This window comes from Mustela nivalis, assembly GCF_964662115.1.
Source record: "Mustela nivalis genome assembly, chromosome: 13".
Taxonomy (NCBI): domain Eukaryota; kingdom Metazoa; phylum Chordata; class Mammalia; order Carnivora; family Mustelidae; genus Mustela; species Mustela nivalis.
Genome location: NC_139032.1, coordinates 11,686,220 through 11,706,172, shown reverse-complemented (window position 1 = coordinate 11,706,172; position 19,953 = coordinate 11,686,220). Strand labels below are relative to the sequence as shown.

The window sequence follows — 19,953 nt, the reverse complement described above, 5'->3', positions numbered from 1 at the left end:
TTGCAAATATATGCTCCCCGCCAGTCTGTAGCCTGCCTTTTTTAACAGCATCTATTGAAAAGCAAGTTAATTTTGTTGAAGTAAAACTTGTAATTCCTTTTGCCTTACAATTTGTGCTTTTTGTGTTCCACTCAATTTTTCCCAAACCAAGAATTTTTTTTTCCTTCAAAAAGCTTTTAGCTTTAGTTCTTCCATTTAAGTCTGTGGTCCATTTATATACGGTAGGAGGGTAAGGGTTGCGGCTCATCTTTTGTACAGGATTATTCAATTGTACACGATTGTTCTGGCACTATTTGTTAGACTATTCTTACACCACTGAATTGCCTCAGTTATCTGTGCCAAAAAACAATCGACTATATATGTGTGAATCTATTTCTGGTTTCCCTGTTCGGTCCCACTTAGCCATATACGTCTATTTTTACACCAATACAATGATGTCTTCATTATTGCAGCTTTATAATAAGCCTTAAAATTAGGAAGGGTGAATCATCAAACTTGGTCTTTTTCAAAGTTCTTCTAAGTCTACTCAATTTTCGAATAAGCTTGTCAATTTCTAAAAGCCCTGCTGGGAATTTCATTGAATCCATAGGAGAGTTCTGACATTTAAACAAATCCTGGACCTTTGATCCATGAACACAATCTCTCCACTTATTTAAGTCTTATATTAATTTCAGCAAGATTTTGTAGTTTTCAGTATACACGTCTTATAAATATATCCCTAAGCATTTCATATTTTTGATATTGCACACAGTAGTTTTGTTTTGTTTTTGAGTAGGTTCCACACGGAGTGGGTAGCCAACACAGGGCTTGCATTCAAGACCCAAAGTTAAGGGCACCTTAAGAGTCCGTTAAGTGTCTGCCTTTGGCTCAGCTCATGATTCTGGGGTCCTGGGATCCAGCCCCACATCGGGCTGCCTGCTCAGCAGGAAGCCTGCTTCCCCTCTCCTTGTGCACACGTTCTCTCTCTCTCTCTCAAATAAATAAGTAAAATCTTAACCAAAAAAACAAAAAACAAAAAACAAACAAAAAAAACAACCCCAAGCTAAGACTGAGCTGAGATCAAGAGTCATGCTTAGGGCACCTGGGTGGCTCAGTGGGTTAAAGCCTCTGCTTTCGGGTCAGGTCATGATCCCAGGGTCCTGGGATCGAGCCCCACATCGGGCTCTCTGCTCAGCAGGGAGCCTGCTTCCTCCTCTCTCTCTGCCTGCCTCTCTGCCTACTTGTGATCTCTGTCTGTCAAATAAATAAATAAAATCTTTAAAAAAAAAAAAAAAAAAAAAAAGAGTCATGCTTAACCAACCGAGCCAGTCAGGTGCCCCACAGAGTCCTCTTCAACTTTAATTTCCAATTGTTTATTGCTAGGAGATGGAGCCACATCGGATTCTGAACTTCTATACTGACTTGTATCCTACAACCTTGCTAAATGCATTGATAGCACTGACTCCTTAAGATTTTCCACAGACATAAGTCTGTCTGAAATAGACAAGTTTTTCGTTTTGGGGTTTTCTTCTTTTTTTTTTTTTTCCTTAGTGCACCGGCTAGATCTCCGGTGCAATGTGGAACAGAACTGAGTAGTGAGCATTTTCCTTGTCTCCAGTCATTAGGGGAAAGCTTCATTCCTTCATCAATGAGTACGCTATGAGCTAGTGGTTTTGGATAATTTCCTTCTATTCCTAGAAACACAAAGCTTTTATCATAAAAGGATGCTAGACTTTGGCAAATATTTTCTCTGTATATAATAAGACAATCATCTGGTTCTTCTGTAGTTGTTCACATGTTGGATTACACTGATGAATCTTCAAATGTTAGATCAACCTTGTACTTCTAAGATAAACTCACTTGGTTAGTTGGATTTTACTGTTTATATACTGTTGGATTATTAACTTTTTTTTCCCCGAGATTTTATTTTTAAATCTTTAAATCGATGTGGGGCTCAATCCCAGGACCCTGAGATCATGACCTGAGCTGAAGACAGATGCTTAACCATTTGAGCCACCCAGGCATCCCTCATTTGCTAGCTTTTTAAATCAATTTTTGCAGCTATGGTTCACGAGATTCACTATAGTTTAGTCTGGTTTTGATACTGGAGAATGCTAGCCTCATAGAATCTGTCATGAAGTACCCCCACCCGCCTTCACCTTTTAAGACTCTTAGGTAGAACTGTTAGTCTTCCTTCTCCCTGGAATTCACCAATGAAGCCTCAAGGCTGGCGTTTTCCTTGTGGGAAGGTTTCTAAGTGCAAATTTAATTTCTTTAGTAAATACAGGGCTATTCTAATTAGCTCTTCCTTCAGGGACTTTTGGGGCTTATAAAAAGAGTTTGCCCATTTCTTCTAAATTGTCAAGTTTACTGCCTGAAAGTCGTTCACCGTTCTCCTAATACCCTTTCAGCGTTTGTGAGCTCTGTAGTGCTGTGCTCTGTTTCCTACTGGCTTCCTCTTCCAACACTGTGGCCTGGAAACTTGCCGGGCAGTAAGCTAAGGCCATCCAAGGGATCATCTTGCCCTTTTTTCCCTTCCCTCAAAAATCACTGTCCTGTGCTTCCTGGCATTTTTAAATTTTTGATTATGGAAAATTTCAAACATACATGAAAGCAGAGAGAGCAGTCTAGTAAACCTTCAGGTACCTATCATCCAGCTTCAACAATTCTAAACTCGAGACCAAGATAGTGTCATATATACTCCATCTAGATTCCCTTCTTCCCTGGAGGATTTTGAAGACATTCCAGACATTGTATTTTCTTCATAAATACTAAAACCATGTATTTTTGACTTTAAAAAAAAATCCATAACCACATTATCAAACCTAAAAATGTCAATGAATTCTAATATTATTGAGTCAGTGTTCAAACTTCCATTTCTCAGGTTTAAAAAAAAAATTTTTTTTTTTTTTACAATTGTTTTGTTTAAATTGGGATCTAAATTATGTCCATTCATTTTATTTGTTTAATATATTTTTAAAGATCTTTTTCACTTAATTAGGTTCTCTCTCCCCTTTTTCCTTTTCTTAGATATTGCACTATCCAATGCAGCAGGCCCAAATCATACATGGCCATTAAGCACTTAAAATGCAGCTAGTATCACTGAGAAACTACATTTTTAGTTTAATTTAATTTAAAAATAAAAACCAATACTCCAGCTATCAGAAAATGTTTAGTTAGAACAACTTGGGTGCATGAATTTACTTTTTCAACTGTAAGTTTTACAAAATCAAAATAGATTCAAATATTTCTGATGACAATTTATCATCTAAATTGAGATCTAATTATAAACTAGAGTATTCTACAGACTTAAAACTGGTAGTTTTAGAACAGTGGTTCTGAAATGGGAGAACCACTTGTCCCCCAGGGTACATCTGGCAATCTCGTCACAGCTGGAGTGGGGAGGGGCAGACTGCTGGCATCTAGCAGGCATCTAGCAAGTAAAGGCCAGAGAGATGTGTTTACACATTCTCCAATGCACAGCACAGACCCCACACTTAGACTTCTCCAGTGGACAATGTTGGCAGTGCTGACATACCCTGGGCCAGAACTTTAATCAGACTGAAATAATCTCATGTTATGTTTGAAGGTATGCACAAAAAGATCTGGTTTTTTGTTTGTGTGTGTGTGTGTGTGTGTGTGTGTGATTGTAGCAGCTAATATGATCCCCTGATTGACTGGCAGCTACAAAGTGCTGTCAGTCTACTACTGCAATTCCCTCTGCATTATCTGAAATGCTTCTGTAATCTTCTCTTACTTATCCTAAGTAATACATCACCCAGGAAATTCTGGATAAATGCTAGATTCTTTCCTTGCCATTTTTCAAAATAATGAGCTGCTTCTCCAATATCCTCCAAAGGGGACCAATATTACTATTTTTTAAAAGTATCACTGTGATTTCATAAATATAGATCCTTTCAATATTTTGGGTTTCTGTGATTAAAAAAAAATAAATCCAGGCGCCTGGGTGGCTCAGTGGGTTAAGCCGCTGCCTTCAGCTCAGGTCACGATCTCAGGGTCCTGGGATCGAGTCCCGCATCGGGCTCTCTGCTCAGCAGGGAGCCTGTTTCCTCCTTTCTCTCTGCCTGCCTCTCTGCCTACTTGTGATCTCTCTCTGTCAAATAAATAAATAAAATCTTAAAAAAATAAAAAAAATAAAAAATCCGGGGGCGCCTGGGTGGCTCAGTGGGTTAAAAGCCTCTGCCTTCAGCTCGGGTCGTGATCTCAGGGTCCTGGGATAGAGCCCCGCATCGGGCTCTCTGCTCAGAGGGGAGCGGGCTTCCTCCTCTCTCTCTCTGCCTGCCTCTCTACCTATTTGTGATCTGTCTGTCAAATAAATAAATAAAATCTTTAAAAAAAAAAAAAGTCCGTTGGGCTCTACAACCTCTTGTTTAAACTTTACTCAGTCTCTTTCTTAAAGATGTATCTCTCACATTCTGCACCATATTGGAACTTGGAAATGGTCTTTTTTTAAAAGATGAGTTACCTCCTTTCATACTTCATGACAAGACTGATGTTTGGCCTTAGTTCGGTCATTTCATGTCATATTTACTTTTGGGGCATATACGTATATGAATAAAATATCTAATCTCTACTGATCTGATGTGTTTTATCTCTCATTTCCTTTGTATATCTTTTGGTATTTAGCAAAGTTTGCACAAATACCTTATTTAATGTCCTTCATCCTTTATATCTTTTTTATAATATTGTCTGTTGGTTCCCACTACAAACAGTATTGAAATTCCTCCTTTCTGTCTCCTAAAGCACCCCCTTTGAAGTAATATCATCTTATTTCCTGATGATACCTATGGGACAATCAGGGACTATATTCTGTTTTACTTCAACTGTCTCTCCTCTCCCGTTTCCAGTGCTATGTGTCAGCTATGCTTTCAGCCTTAAAGCCATGTAAGACCAATTTTACTGTCTCCTTCGTCTACTGCATGGTTCTGGCTCTCAGTAAGCAGTGTGCTTCTGCAAAGTAGTTTACTTTGGTTGGAGGTTTCCCAGGGCCTGGACCACCACTGCTCCATCGGACCTTTCTGGGGCCTACAGTCACCTCCCAGCTTCAAGCTTCAGCTGCTCTCAAAATGACCTGCAGAGCCTTCAACAGCTCGTGGGGCCTCCTTCGTTTAGAGAGGAGAACCTGTTGGTGACCTCATTTTTGGGTACCCTGAATGAACTCTCCCCTATTTACCATGTCCCTTATCCTTACCCACTGATATTCTGGCGTTCACATGTGTTGTGTAACAAAGAATTAGGCCTTTGCCCCTAATGTTCGGGAAGAGACTCTAAAATCCTAGGAATTTTCTGAGTGATGGGTTACTCAGGAGCCCACTCCTTGGATCATAGCTATGTTCAAGCTTAGGAGATGACTCAAGAAAGGGATGGACAATGCCAGAAAGACAAATCATGTGATCAGAGGGCTGGGCGTTAAGTCAGGGGATTACCTTGACTTACGGCAGGAGCCTGCAGGGCAGGCTTGTGGGGGACCAACACCGGGTGGTTACGGGGAGAGAAAACTGCAGCACACCGAGAGGGGTACTTTGGAACTCAGTTTTGTTGTCCATGTTGTTCATGGGTTTGTGGCTCTTACCCTAGTTGCTCTTCTGTTTGTGGGGAAGAATTTGGAAGACTCAAAACTATGCCACTGCTACTCGCACTCTGCCATCAGTTCTTTGTTGGCATTTTCGTTAACTTCAGTGCATCACGTTTCCCCCCTGCATGTTATCTTCGTATTTATCATTTCATGCATCGATATTACCAGAGGATGAAATCACCAAAACCGTACTCTAAAGCCACTCTGGGTGGCGACTGTAACTCATCGGCACCGTATTTTACGGGCTGCACAAACTGCAGTAAAGGCCACCAGCTGCTACCTGCTGACAGGGGGATTCTAATTTATACGGGTTAAGAGAACACAACAGGAGACCCTGCGTGTCTAGTGACTCCATACAATACCCTACACCGTACCTCCCCCAGTCAAATAACATAAAATGCATAGTACAGTGTTTCAAATAATGCTTCCTCATCCGCAAAATGCATTAAATTCGTAAACTAAAGAGCATGGAAAAAAATGCATATCCCAAGTGATGACACAGGAACCCCATCATAAAAAAATTAAAGGAAAACTGTACCTCTGTGAGACGGAGTTGTGATGAAGCAGCCATATAATCAGATTCTAGTTTGTTCTTCTCAGAGATCACTGTAGTATTTTGAAGAATTAAATCAACTTTTTGTATATGCAAAGAAGTACAAATCTAGGAACAAAAATCCCTAAAAGTTTAATCTGTTTGACAACTAAGAAAAAAAAAAGTTTTAAAAAATGTATAAACCATGACAAAGAGAACATTTTTCTAATGCAACTGATAGCTCAAATTGTTCTTTTTACAATTATTTCTTATAAGAGAGTTTTTCGATGTTTTTCTGTGTTTAAATGAATCATCTGCAACATAATAACTTAGCTTAATGAGTGCTTTTAACCCATTTACTGACCTAAAATGAAAAATGTCGAAGTTAAAAATTATAGTAAAATCTTACCAAGAGCTTTTTAAAATCTAACTTATCTACCTGCTATAAAAAAGTGACTAAAATTAAGAAAATGCCTTACCTTTACAAAGTTTGTTAATTCAGTAACAAGTTTTGCTTTCTGAACATTTATTTCTCTGATTTTGGTACTTGCTTTTCGCTCTTCCTCCTCCAGGTTGCAAACATCCTGTTCCATCAGCTTTAAACTGTATGAAACACATAATGATTGAGAAATCAGAGTTAACACAGGTTTGAGCCCAAATCCTTAGGTCTCCTGCTGTTTGATGGGCTTTTTAAGCCATGCTATTCAGACATAAACACTACTAGCTTCCAGATTAAACAATCTGGTTATGTAACCACTCAGGATCTAAAAGTATTTGTTGAGCACAGCTGAAGTAATGATGGTGGTAATGGTACAGGACCTGGTGTCAGGAAGATGGATTTGATCTCCTCTTTGCCACTGATGACCAGTATAACTAGACAAGTCACTCTTTTTTTAATTTTATTCGACAGAGAGAGAGACAGAGAGCACAAGCAGGCAGAGTGGCAGGCAGAGGGAGAGGGAAAAGCAAGCTCTTGGACGAGCAGGGAGCCTGATGCAGGGCTCAATCCCGGGACCCTGGAACTATGACCTGAGCCGAAGGTAGCTGCTTAACCAACTGAACCACCCAGACGCCCCTAAACAAGTTACTCTTCTGAACTTTAGTTTAGCTATAAAGTGGAAAAAGTAATAGTACTTCCCCTACAGAGTTATGATGAAAATTTTATAAAGGTAAAATATGTAACACACTTAATACAGTGCCTGGCCCTTCACTGATGAATATTAGTTACTAACCATCGTTATGAATGTTGTTTACACACAGTCCCTTACCTAAAGTAGCTTAACTGGGGAGATCTGATTAACAGATTAAAAATATATAGCAAAAAGATAATACAACCCTAAAAGTCTATACTACTTTGCTATTCAAGGTAAAGAAACTAAGGATAAGAAATGAAGTTCCCTGAGATCATGAGTGGTATGTGGTTAAGATGTGTCCGACAGCAGCCCAAGTTCTCTTCCACCCCACCACGTTGCCTCCACGGTAAAAGCGGGAACCCAGTTTGGAAACAGTAATACACAAGAATGAACAAGTTCAGCAGATGTTGTAGACAGGGGCCTGAACAGTACATGAAGGAGAGAGTAGAGGAAGCCAGGGAAGTGAGATGAAATGGGTCAAGTGAAAGGAGACTGGAAACAGTTGAAAGTCAATCTAAGAAAAGGAGTTCTGTACCCAGAGGTGATTAACATAGGTATGAGAAGCAGGCTGGTGATGGGTATGAAAGACCCTCTCACTACAAAAAACCGCATTACTTATGAAGAGAGAGTTTGGTTTTAGACACGGGGTCCGGCAGAACAGTCAAACAGGAAAGTAGGTGTCTAGGTGTCTCGCAGATGATGAAAGACACGAATGAGGGCAAAGGTGAAGGCTGCAAAGGGGCTCAGAGATGAAAACTATCGAGGCAGCCAGACTAAATAGTATCTTGCTTTAAGCAACAAAGGTACACTGTTACATTTTCCCTAATTGTTAATGGACAATGGTTTAAAAAAACAACAACAAAAACCAGTAAAGAACAAATTCTCTTAATGCATTTCATGTATGATTCAATTTAGGAATGTGCTTAAGAACACATACTACATTAGGTCAAGGTAAACAGATACCTTAGAGCTCAAGGCAAGTAAGCGGGCATTCATTATCAAAGACTGACGATGCCATTAGTATCTAAATCTTTATGGGGGGCAAAAAGGATAATCACAACAAAAAGTCAGGTGTGAAGCAGACTATGGGGAAAGCCTTAGAACCGGAAGCCATGCTCCCCTTGCCTGGAACGAACACCCTCGTAGCTTTTGTCCCTCCGCTATATCCCAGTTTCTACAGAACATCCAAATACTACAGAGCGGGTAAGGGGCTCTGAAGAGAGATGCCTGGGTGCTCTCAGTAAGCTGGCCGTTCTCCTTCAGCTAAGATGTACACTATTTGCATATTCTGTGGAATATGTTATCATTAAGGCAAAGGCAGCCGCAATTCCAGTTGTAACAAGGGAGACTTCAGCTGAAGAAGTGGGCTAAACCCCCAGGTGCCCGCCCTCTTCTGTGAGAAATCAGCACCTCCTCCTCCCTCCCTTTTACTCTCTTTCAGAATCAGTGCGAAGGCGCGTAGCCTAAGGGTCTGGGCTGCTCAGCTCGCTGCCTGTACCACCTTCTCTCCTCTCCCACCGATCCAAAGTCGATGGACTTCTTATTCTGGATATAGGTCTGGGTCAGTCGTTCTCAAAGTGTGGTCCAGAGGCCTGTGGGGATCCCGGAAACCACTGCAAGGGAATCCTGAACTACTCCCACTGTTGTGAGAAGACTTCAACTGCCCCACGGACTGTAGTGATGTTTGCAATGACGGTATAAAAGCAATGGTGAATAAAAATACGCTAGTGCTCAGGGACACATCTAGGTAGAAGCACCAAAGTGCACTCAGCGTCGTGAGATTCTTCAGTGCCCTGTACTCAAAAATTTCAGAAATGTCCAATTCAATTAATATTGCTGTGACAGTAAACATTAGCTATTAAGTCGTGAATCTTACATATTATCATTTTTTACTTCAAGTATAACATATTAGTTGCAGGTGTGAAACCTAATGGTTTCATGTCTGTATATATCATGAAATGATCACCACAAAAATCTAGTTAACATCTGTCCCCGTATGTAGCCATCAAAGTTTTTCTCTGATAAAGAAAACTTTTAAGATTTACTCTCAGCAGCTTTCAAATATGCAATACAGTCTTATTAACTAGTCACACGCCACACATTACCTTCCCGTGAGTCTTTATCTTATCCTGCAGTCTGGACCTCTTGATCACCTATTTTACCAACCCCCAGCTCTCCTCTCTAGCCCCGCCCCCCCACAACCACCAATCGGTTCTCTGTATCTATGCGTTTCTGCCGTTTGTTGGTTTTTTAGATGGCACTGTAACTGAAATCATATGGCGTGTGTCTGACTTACTGCACTTAGCATAATACTCTCAAGTTCCACTCATTTGTCACAGATTTCCTTCTTTCTCATGGCTAAGCAGTAGTGCAGTGTGTGCACACACACACATGCATGTGTCTGTGTGTATCTCACTCCTCCTTTACCCATTCAGCCATTCATGGACACTGAGGGTGTGTCCATATCTTGGCTCCCGTAAAGAATGCTACAATGAATATGAGAGCACAGATAATTTTTCAAATCTGTGTTTCATTTTCTTTGAATAAATACCCAGAAGTGGAATTACTGGATCATATGGTACTTCTATTTTTAATGTGTTGAGGAACCTCCATCTTGTTTTCCACAATGGCTGCACCAATTTACATGTCCACCAACAGCAGACAAGGGTTCCGTTTTCTCCGCATCCTTGCCAACATGTGATATTTCTTGTGCTTTGATAACAGCCATTCTGACAGGTGTGACATGCTAATCTCACTGTGGCTATTTAAATATCCCTGATGATCAGTGACACTGAGCACCTTTTCAGGTGCCTGCTGACCATCTGTAGGTATTCTTTGGAAAAAACGTCTGTCTATTCAGTTTCTCTGCCCATTTGTTAATCAGATTGGGGGTTTTTTGCTATGAGTTATAGGAATTCATTACATCTTAGATATTAAACCCTTACTGAACACAATATTTCCAAGTATCTCCTCCTGTTCCATACGTTGCCTTCTTGGTGTGGCAATGGCTTCCTTTGCTGGGCGGAAGCTTTTAAGTTTGATGTAGTCCAATTTGTTTATTTTTGCTTTTGTTGCCAAGGTCTTGGGAGTCAGTTAAAAAAAAAAAAAATTGCTGTCCACTCTCATGTCAAAGAACTTACTGTTTTCTTCCAGGAATTTTAGGATTTCTGGTCTTATATTAGTCTTTAATCCATTTTGAGTTGATTTTTCTGTTTGGTGTAAGCTTGTGGTCCAGTTTCACTCTTTTGCATGGGGCTGTCCAGATTTTCCCACATCATTTATTGAAGAGACTATCCTTTCTTCGTGGTTCACTCTTATCTCTTTTGTCATAAAATAACTAACCACAGATCCATGGGTTTATGTCTGGGCTCTCTATTCTGTTCCACTGATCTATGTGTCTGCTTTTATGTCAATACCTGTTTTGATTAATATAGTATTCTGATACAGCTTGAAAACAGGGAGCACGATGCTTTCAGCTTTGTTTTTCTTTCTCCAGACTGCTTTGGCTATTTGGTATCTTTTGTGGTCCCGTAAAATTTTAGGATTCTTCCAATTCTGAAAAATGCCAATGGAATTGGGAAACAGATAGGAATTCCACTGAATCTATAGATTGCTCTGGGTAACACAGATACTTGAACAATATTAATTCTGCAAATCCAGGAGTATAGAAAATCTTTCCATTTATTTGTATCGTTTAATTTCTTTCCTTAATGTGTTATGTATGGTTCAGTATAAGGTCTTTCAAATCCTTGGTTAAATTTATTCTTAAACATTTTCTTTTTGGTGTGATTTTATAAATGGGACTGTTTTCTTAATTCACCTTTGAGTCTGTTGTTAGCATATAAAAATCTGTTGCATTTTCATACACTGATTTCGTACCCTGCAACTTTACTGAATTTGCTGATTTGTTCTACAAGTTTCTTTTGGTGGAATATTTAAAGTTTTCTATATAAAATCACGTCAGCCACAAAAAGCGCCGGTTTTACGTCTTTCCAATTTAAATGCCTTTTTATTTCTCTTTCTTGCCTAACCGCTCTGATCAGAAATCCCAATTTCTAATACTATGCTGAATAAAACTGGGGAGGATGGGCATCCTGGTCTTGATCCTGATGTTAAAGGAACTTATTTTAGCTTTTCACAGTTGAGTATAATGTTAGCTGTGGATTTGTCACATACTGTCTTTATTATATTCAACTATATTTCCTCTCTGCCCACACTATTAGGAGTTTTTATTTAAAAATGGGTGTTGTAGTTTGTCAAGTCCTTTTTCTGCATCTATTAAGATGATAGTATTTTTTTTTTTTTGCTTTCTCTTTTATTCAGACATAGCCATAGCACTTACAGCATTTGTACATAAAAAATTTGTACCTACACAACATTCTGACATTAATTACTAACCCATCATTCTCTGAAAAGGGAGAGGGCTTGGGAAGGGGCCTACGGAGCCTACTCGACTCTTTTCATGGCATCACTGTGCCCTGAACGTGACAGTGATGTGTCCTATAATACTTGAAAATAGGTACAGAGCCAAAGGTTACTAATACTGTTAGTGCCTTGCTGATTGACTGGAGACCATGTTTCATATCTAAGCTTAATATTTGGCAATACACTTCTTCCCATTAAAAAACAACAACAACAACAAAAACCCCAGGAAGTCCAACACTGTCACCCCCCACTGGCTGATGTTGAACGCTATCTGTAACACTAGGCCGCATTTTCCTCGCTAATAACTAATTCCAGGAACTTGAACATTCAATGCTGCTTCTTGTGAAACTACTAAGACTTACCCTAGCTTCAGATCCTCTGAGCAACTCTTCATGGCCAACACCTTCCTCCCTTGAGGTCAGAGGAAGCCTATGTCCTACCGTGGCTGCAGCTTAGAAAAGCAGGTCTAACTGCCAGTCCCGGGCTGACTCCTGCTGTTGTGGAGACTGCAGTTGCTGGGGATGGGACTGAGGGAACGTGCCCTGTGGGGGTGGCAATGCAGCAGAGAGGATAAGCTGTTTCAAGGTTGCTCCATGGGAATCCTTCAGGCTGTAAACACTGCTCAGGAGCTGGGTCAGTGGAGCCCGCGATGGGTGCCGATCTAGGGCAAGCTGGGAAGTCCGCTGCTGCTGTGTGATGAACAACATCTGCGCCCGCTGCTTTCAGGAGCAGAAGCAGGGCAGCCACCGCCCGTCCCGTAAGCATAGTGCAAAGCACCATGACCACCCCACAAGCTATGGGAGGAGGCACTCATGTAATCACTAACCACAAGCTGCTGACCTTGAGAATACCTTGTGTGCATCCTTGTGTGCGTCCTGAATGAATGGCGTTAGTGCAGCCCTCTGGGCTGCTTTGTGGCATTCGAGATGGAATCTGGACCCTGCTCCAGCTATGAAATCGTCACAGTGTCACACAGCAGGGCTCTAAGAGTGCTCTGTGTCCGGCTCACGGTGCCAGCTCCGCGTGTTCGTGGACCCTGACTTGGGGGACGTTGTAAAGTCCACTGCTCAATCATGTTGTGTGTGCCACTGTGTCCAGTATGTAGTGCACTTGCATTCTGGTAAGTGTGAAACCTGGTCCTTAAAATTGAAGGTACAAGTTGCTGGATGTTAGATGAATTTCAGAAGAAAGGTGAACGGAATCCAAATTTGACTCAGGGCTTGACTGTTGTAAAAACATCTACAGCCCTTAACCATGGGCCATCTGAAGTTGGATCTTCAATGTTGCTTAGTTTCCTTGTGGCTGGTGAATACTTGCCTCTGTCAGCCATGGCTGTCGCTCCACCTGGTCTGTCAGATGAGGCGCAGCTTGTAATTGGGCTAAATATGGAGACTGAGCCAAGGCTTAAGGAACTGGGAAATTTGCAACGTTAGGACCTCACCGGCTGTACCAATGTCTGAATAACAGATTGACTAAACAATGACCTTCTTTGTTACCGTCTTTTCAGGAGCTGGTAAGCTGGTATATGGCGTCTGAGAGGAGTGAAAGTATCTGCTGGGTCCCTGTTGGTGTTAGGGAAGGGTCTGATTGCTGTGTGAGAGGATTTTCTTGAATTCTGGAAGGAAGGAGAAGGGGTTGGGCTGTGATCAAACCTTTCCAATGCTTTCTCGAGGCTTGACTAGGTCTATACAATTATCAGACCCAGAATCTTGGCTTTTGTCAGTGGTCATCTCAGGGAGAGAGACTTCAATGCCAAGTACTCATCACCCCTAACTTCTGCATAAGTTAGTATGAGGTGAGTACAAACAAAAACTCTGGCCTTGAATTCTACTAAAGATCAATGACACAGTGAGTCTGAAGCCAAATCCGCCGTGGTCCTTTGTTTAGAAACGTGTAGTAACAGGACATAGCTTTTCCCATACTGCATTAAGTGCTCGTGACATTTCTGGCAAATGTTCTGGACCATCACGTGGTAATTATAACTGGATGTTCATAGAACTTCAAATGTCCTATCACAGGTACTTCCTAGTACCTATCAATAAAATTCTTGACTACGTCTAGATGTCTAAAACTCTTCATTAAGCTCTTTGACAGTGCACATCCTGGATGAACTAAGTTGTAGCTTATCTGACAGTGGCTGCAATACAATCTCAACCATCTTAGGGCCTATCTGTGCTTGTATAGTTCCTTTGAAACCATTCTTTGCTGAGGTGGATACACTGTTTACTGATTCGAAATTTCCTATAAATTACACATATTCATAGGTACATGACTCTCTTGGTCTCATATGCTTCCTCAAAGCATGTGACAACAGAATTCTGATATTAAATACTCCAGTGTTAATGAGTCACTTTCCAGCAGATGGGTAGAGAATTTTTTTTTTTTTTTAAACCAGTGAATGTTCCCTCTCTGGGATAAAATACTTTGATCCACAAGATCAAATGGTAAATATTGAAGCAATGAAGTTATATTTTCTCAGACACAAATAATATGCTTCCATCAGTCATGTCATGATGGCTGAAAAACAAAACAAACATCAAAAGCCTCGAACACTAATTGTGTAAATTCTTCATTACTGAGGGATGTGGGTTTCCGGTCCTGTCAAATGTCACTGGCATCTGACTGTGCTTTGTTTTCAGTAAAAAAATCAGTGCTCTTCTGCATAACAGATTTCCATTTATTCTTATGTGAACTCTTTGCACTTCCTGGATCTGGATGTCTGTTCCTTCTCAAGGTTAGGGAAGTTGTTATTTCTTCTTCAAGTACGTGTTCTGCTCCTTTTTCTTCCTCCTTCTGGGACTCATATAATGTGAAACTATTTGTTTGATGTTGTCCCTCTGGCCCCTTAAGCTCTTTTACTTTTTAAAATTCTGTTTTCGGGGCATGTGGGTGGCTCATTGAGGTAAATGTCCGACTCCTGATTTCGGGTCATGTCATGATTCTTAGGGTCATGAAACTGAGCCCCACATTAAGCTCTGCACTGAGAGTGGAGCCTGTTAAGATTCTTCCTCTCCTTCTACCCACCCCTCACCCCCACTCCCGTTCACACACATGTGCTCTCTAAAAAATAGAATAATAAAATTCTTTTTGCTATTGGGTGAATCCTACTACCCTGGCTTCCACATTACTGATTTTTCTTCTGCTTCATCTAGTCTGTTGTTGGAACCCTCCAGTGTATTTTTTTAATTCAGTTACTGTATTCTTCAGCTCGGTGAAGTCTGTTTGGTACTTTCTTATACTTTCTCTTTACTGAGGTTCTTGCTGTGTTCATTCAGGTTGCAAGTTCAGTGAACATTTTTAAAACCATTACTTTGATTTCTTTTTTAGGTAAATTACCACCATTTCATAATGGTTCTTTTTCTGGTATTTTACCATGATCTTTCATTTGAAACACACTCTTCATTTTGCTTGACTCTGTGTTGTTTCTAAGCACAGATGAAACAACCCTCAACAAGTCTTGAAATGGATTCATGGAGATGAACCCTGTCATTCAAACCTCCTCTGGCTCAGTGGTGATGTGAACCTTTGGGGTCTGAGCTGCCTGGATTTACTCTCACCAGCTTCCAGTTGCTGAGAGAGTGCCAAGTCCTGGGAGTGTTCCAGAGGAAGGGATCTCAGTCTGTTCCTAGTTTCAGGTGGAAGAAAAGCCAGAAGCTAGAACCCTCAGGCAGCAGCCTTTAAGGCATGCAAATACGGATCCAGTCCTATGGGACCACCATACACCCTGCTGGTCTACAGACCAGGCAACCTGGAAGTGTCCCCTAGGAAACTGTTGGGAAAATCAGGGCTCCACAGGAGTGAGCTCCTTTCCAGGAGGTACTGGTGAGCTTCAGCAAGGCCAACCAAGTAGAAAGATGGCATCTCCTGAATCATGTTCCCTGAGAACAATTTCATAGCTTATAGATATGTGGTAATCCTGAAGCCCCTAAGGCTAAAGTTCTAGGACAAGTAAAGAGGTCTTTTTCAGAGGAAGACTGGAGAAAGTTTCAGACTGCTGTCTGTGAAGTACCCTGGGGATAGTAATCTGCCAAGAAGATTGTTTCAGACCCTTGGGCGCCCAGCTCTGGTGGGGACTGCAGGGGCGCCGTACACCCAGTGCAGGTTAGAGGGAGAATACGAGAGTGGTGCCCACCAGTGCCTGTGTCCCAGGAGGGATTCCCATTAGGCTCCTACCCCGTGGGCAGATGCTTTTTTAATTTTTTTTAAAGATTTTATTTATTTATTTGACAGAGATCACAAGTAGGCTGAGAGGCAGAAGCAGGCTCCCTGCTGAGCAGAGAGCCCAATTCGGGGCTTGATCCCAGGACCCTGAGATCATGACCTGAGCCGAAGGCAGAGGCTTAACCCACTGAGCCACCCAGGCACCCTCCTTGGGCAGATGCTTTAAGACGAGAAATGAACCTCCAATGCAAACGGCCTAAGCACTTTTCACACTGCTACTTTTGCTTAGGGTGCTGTGGTGAGTCTCTGCATGAATCCTAAAAAGAGCAAAATCCACTCGTTACTGCTCTATTGTTCTCCTGTGTATAAGCCCCACTGGTTTTCAAAGCCAGACATTTTGGGGACTCATCTCTCTGGTAGAGGTCCCAAGAGCTGGGGGTGCCTGACATGGAGCACAAACTCTGCTCTTCAGGGAACAACTCTGTATCTGTGATATCCTTCCCAAGTGCTGATCACGCTAAGCGCAGGGTTTTGCAGGAAATTCTGTCCTTGTAGTCCCTACCCTTCTGGCTGTGAACCTTACATCCTTTGTAACAAAAGAGCTGCTGAGTTTGTTTTCAGGTCTTTTTCAGAAGGAACATTTTCTATGTAGCTGTTGATTTGCTGGGTCTGTGCAAGGAGGGGAGTTTAGTATCTTTCCATGCTGCCATCTTGAACCACCTCCCAGTGGTAACTGAGTATGTATCTTTTTAATAGTCCGTGTGACAAAACAGAAAGCACACAGTATTTACAATGCATACCGAAGTATGATGGCTGCCTCACAGAAAAGCACTTGTGTGACTGAGTTGGGAGCTGGACTAGATTATTCTTTCAAATAAAAATGTTAGGGGCACCTGGATGGCTCAGTGGGTTAAAGCCTCTGCCTTCAGCTCCGTTGTGGTCCTGGGGTCCTAGGATCAAGCCCCACATCGGGCTCTCTGCTCAGCCTCTCTCTCTCTCTGCCTGCCTCTCTGCCTACTTGTGATCTCTGTCAAGTAAACAAATAAAACCTTAAAAAAAAAAGTTATTTCATGAAAGAAGTAAGACAAACTATCGTTATTTAGACTTATGTATTTGGCAGATTTTACTCCCCCCACCCAAAGTGAACAAGTGAGTCTATCACTTCAAGAAAAATAACTGCCAATATTTATCAACAATGATAAACAAATTTCATGTGTAATTTGTATTTTTGAGGAATTTGTGTCTACCACTGTGAGCCTGTGAGCCTGATAGCTTCCTAATTCTTAAAAGAGTCTTCTGATGGGACTGGAAATCGACATCATTTTTTTTTTATATTACACAATAAAATATGTCAACATATGAAAGACGAACATTTTCTAAAGGACTGATGCATGATGTAACAAAATTACATCATGTAAAAGATCCACTTACAGTGCAATGGACTTTAACGTAAGAGTGATCTACTTCCCTGATTCAGATTTCACAGTGCAACTGAACTTCAACAAACTCCATCTTGGCAGGTTGTGATACAGTATTAAAGAAGATGATAGACAAGTATCTGAAAAGTCTATTAAAGTACTCCTTCCCTTCCCAGCTACAAATCTATGTGAGGCCATGTATTCCTCATCTATTTCAAAGCAACCTCTCACAAGAGACTGAAAGTGAGCAGATATGACATGAAAGCACTCATTTAAAGAGACTGGTAACAATGTAAAACAATGCCACTCTTTCTGCTAAACATAGTTTAGAAAACCGCGGTTTTTCCTAAATATTTTAACAATCCCCAGTTTTAATTACTGATGTGGTAAATACCAATGATATAAACCGTACCAACATAACTTCTAAGCACGGAAAGGGGTCCAGGGATTAAAAACAGCTAATCAGGGGACAGGAAAACTCATGCCACTTAAGATTCACCAACTTTTGTCCTACACACAATTTTGGGGGGATAAAATGTGTTTGTGGGAATTCATCATCAGGACAGGGTCCAGGCACACGTCAGAGATACTGCAGCTTTGGTTCCAGACCACAGTAAAGGGAGTCCAAAAAATTCTGTGGTTTCCCAGTGCATATAAAAGTTTTGTTTACAGTATACTGTAGTCCATTAAGTGTGCCACCGTGTTATGTCTAAAAAATACTTCACTGCTAAAAAAATGCTGACCACTACCTGCGCTTTCAGAGTCCTGATCACTACACACATATTGTCAGAATCACCAAATGTGATAAAGAGGCACAAAGTGAGCAAATGCTACTGGAAAAATGGTGCCAACAGATCTGCTTGACACAGGGCCGCACAACCCTTCAATGTGTTAGGCACAGCACAACAGAACAAGGTAGGGCTGTATAACTAATAACAGTACCCTCACAGTGCCCTGCCACCCCCTACCCCTGACCCCGCTGCCCAGATAGGCGGAATCCTACCTCCCCAGTTTGGAACTAATTTTTTGTTCCAGTTGTCTTTTCTTGGTTTTCCTTTCAAGAAGTTCCTTCTTCTTTTGTCTAAGTTCATTGTCTTTGTGTTCTAGATGTTTGTTTCTCTCATATAGGGCAATCAACCCTGCTTCCACTGCTTGCAATTTTCTATTAATTTCCTACAAAAATATTCAAAATTGTTATTTTAAAAACAATTCTAGTTAAAGTATCACAAATCCAGTTAATATTCTTTTTTAATGCTCAAAATAACCAACCTTTAGCTGTTCTTCTAAGTGTCGTCTTTGCTCAAGATCCACAGTGACTGTGAGAAACTGGGCTACTTTTAGGGATGTGTTACTGGAAATGACTTTATTTGAATAAATGGAAGTTTTCACCACATACTTTTCTTCTGCTGTATAGATTTGTTTTAACCGGGTTTCTTGTATTACCTGGCACAGAAGTCAAACAATGTCAAACAAATGTTAGTGTACATTTAATGAAAATATTTTTACAAGGACTGAAGCATTAGAAAATACAGATCAAGTGAATTTTAGATCAAAACAGATGTGTTTTCAATTTTTTTTTCTTTTTAACTTCTCCAGTAACATCTCTCAAAAGGTGCTATTATAGTTCAGGTTATCATTTTGGAAAACACTAAAGAAGAGAGAAGGGAGAAAATCCAAACAACGATGGCAAAGGCGACTATACTTTTATTTGACTACATAATCTCTCCCAAGTAAGTGTCCTTTTGGAGTTTTGCTGGGTCTCCAGAAGAGATACCAGGAACGAGTGGCTCAGGACACACAACTGTGGTAGCTCACCTAAGTCACAGATTCTCACCTTCCCTCAGTTATATTGTTCACAGACACATAATCATATTTAATTCCTGGAAACATTTAAAGGATCTCGATTTTTTTTTTTTTTTTTTTTTTTTGCATTTTTCGGAGAGCTTTTCTCTCAAGAACTTAGACAAGAAGTTCCAAGAACTAAAGCTCATTCTGGAGACAATAACATTATTTTATATATTTCTGGATACTAATAAAGAGCAGGCTTTCACAATACAGTTTTTTCCAATATCTGAAGTTTCACTATCGATACTCTTGTGGCTTGTTTCTATCCAGAAGTTTATAGTCTAAGTGAAGAGATAAGGCATATTTACGCACACTTAACAGGGTATAACCCGGCATCCATAAATTGCAGAATAATTTGGAATGAAAAGAAAGCAAGAAGAAGTTAGGCTACTCAAGTTCTAATAAATTTAAACTGACAGAAATGGTGAAGGAAGGGCCCTCCCAACAAAAAGGACATCATGACCAAAGGCTGGCAGGAGACAATTTAACTGAAGGGGAGAGTCTTAGAAATTAATCAAAACAAGTCCATAAAGGGTCTTATATGCATATATGGTCTTATCCTCTTTTCTAAATGACAGGAGAGGTACACCCACATGCAAGTCCTAATATTTATTTCCTCAGATGTTCCCCATAGTGAAATTTTTAATCAAAGACACATGCAACTTATTATAATCAGCTAGGTGGGGTTTTTTAGGTTTTTTTCCCCCCCAAAACAGTTAGCAATGAGCCCTCATTTCTATCTTATGTCAGTTAAGTAAAAAGAGTCCCTAAATTACAAATGAGTTGTCCTAGGGATACTGGTATACTATGTGGTAAACTTTTAAAACACATTTTATAATAAATTCAATAGAACAACTAGTAGTT

At 40.6% G+C, this 19,953-nt stretch overlaps 1 protein-coding gene across 3 annotated transcripts in view; it reads right to left on the bottom strand.

The window, feature by feature from the left end:
- SMC5 (structural maintenance of chromosomes 5) overlaps positions 1 to 19,953 on the bottom strand; it is a 97,570-nt gene that overhangs the window by 16,278 nt on the left and 61,339 nt on the right. For all 3 annotated transcript variants that reach the window (XM_082696700.1, XM_082696701.1, XM_082696702.1), the window contains 4 exons: positions 18,514 to 18,687; positions 18,248 to 18,417; positions 6,587 to 6,710; positions 6,114 to 6,236 (listed from right to left, as the gene is read on the bottom strand). In XM_082696700.1, coding sequence (XP_082552826.1) covers positions 6,114 to 6,236; positions 6,587 to 6,710; positions 18,248 to 18,417; positions 18,514 to 18,687 — 591 coding nt within the window. The remainder of the gene's footprint in view (positions 1 to 6,113; positions 6,237 to 6,586; positions 6,711 to 18,247; positions 18,418 to 18,513; positions 18,688 to 19,953) is intronic.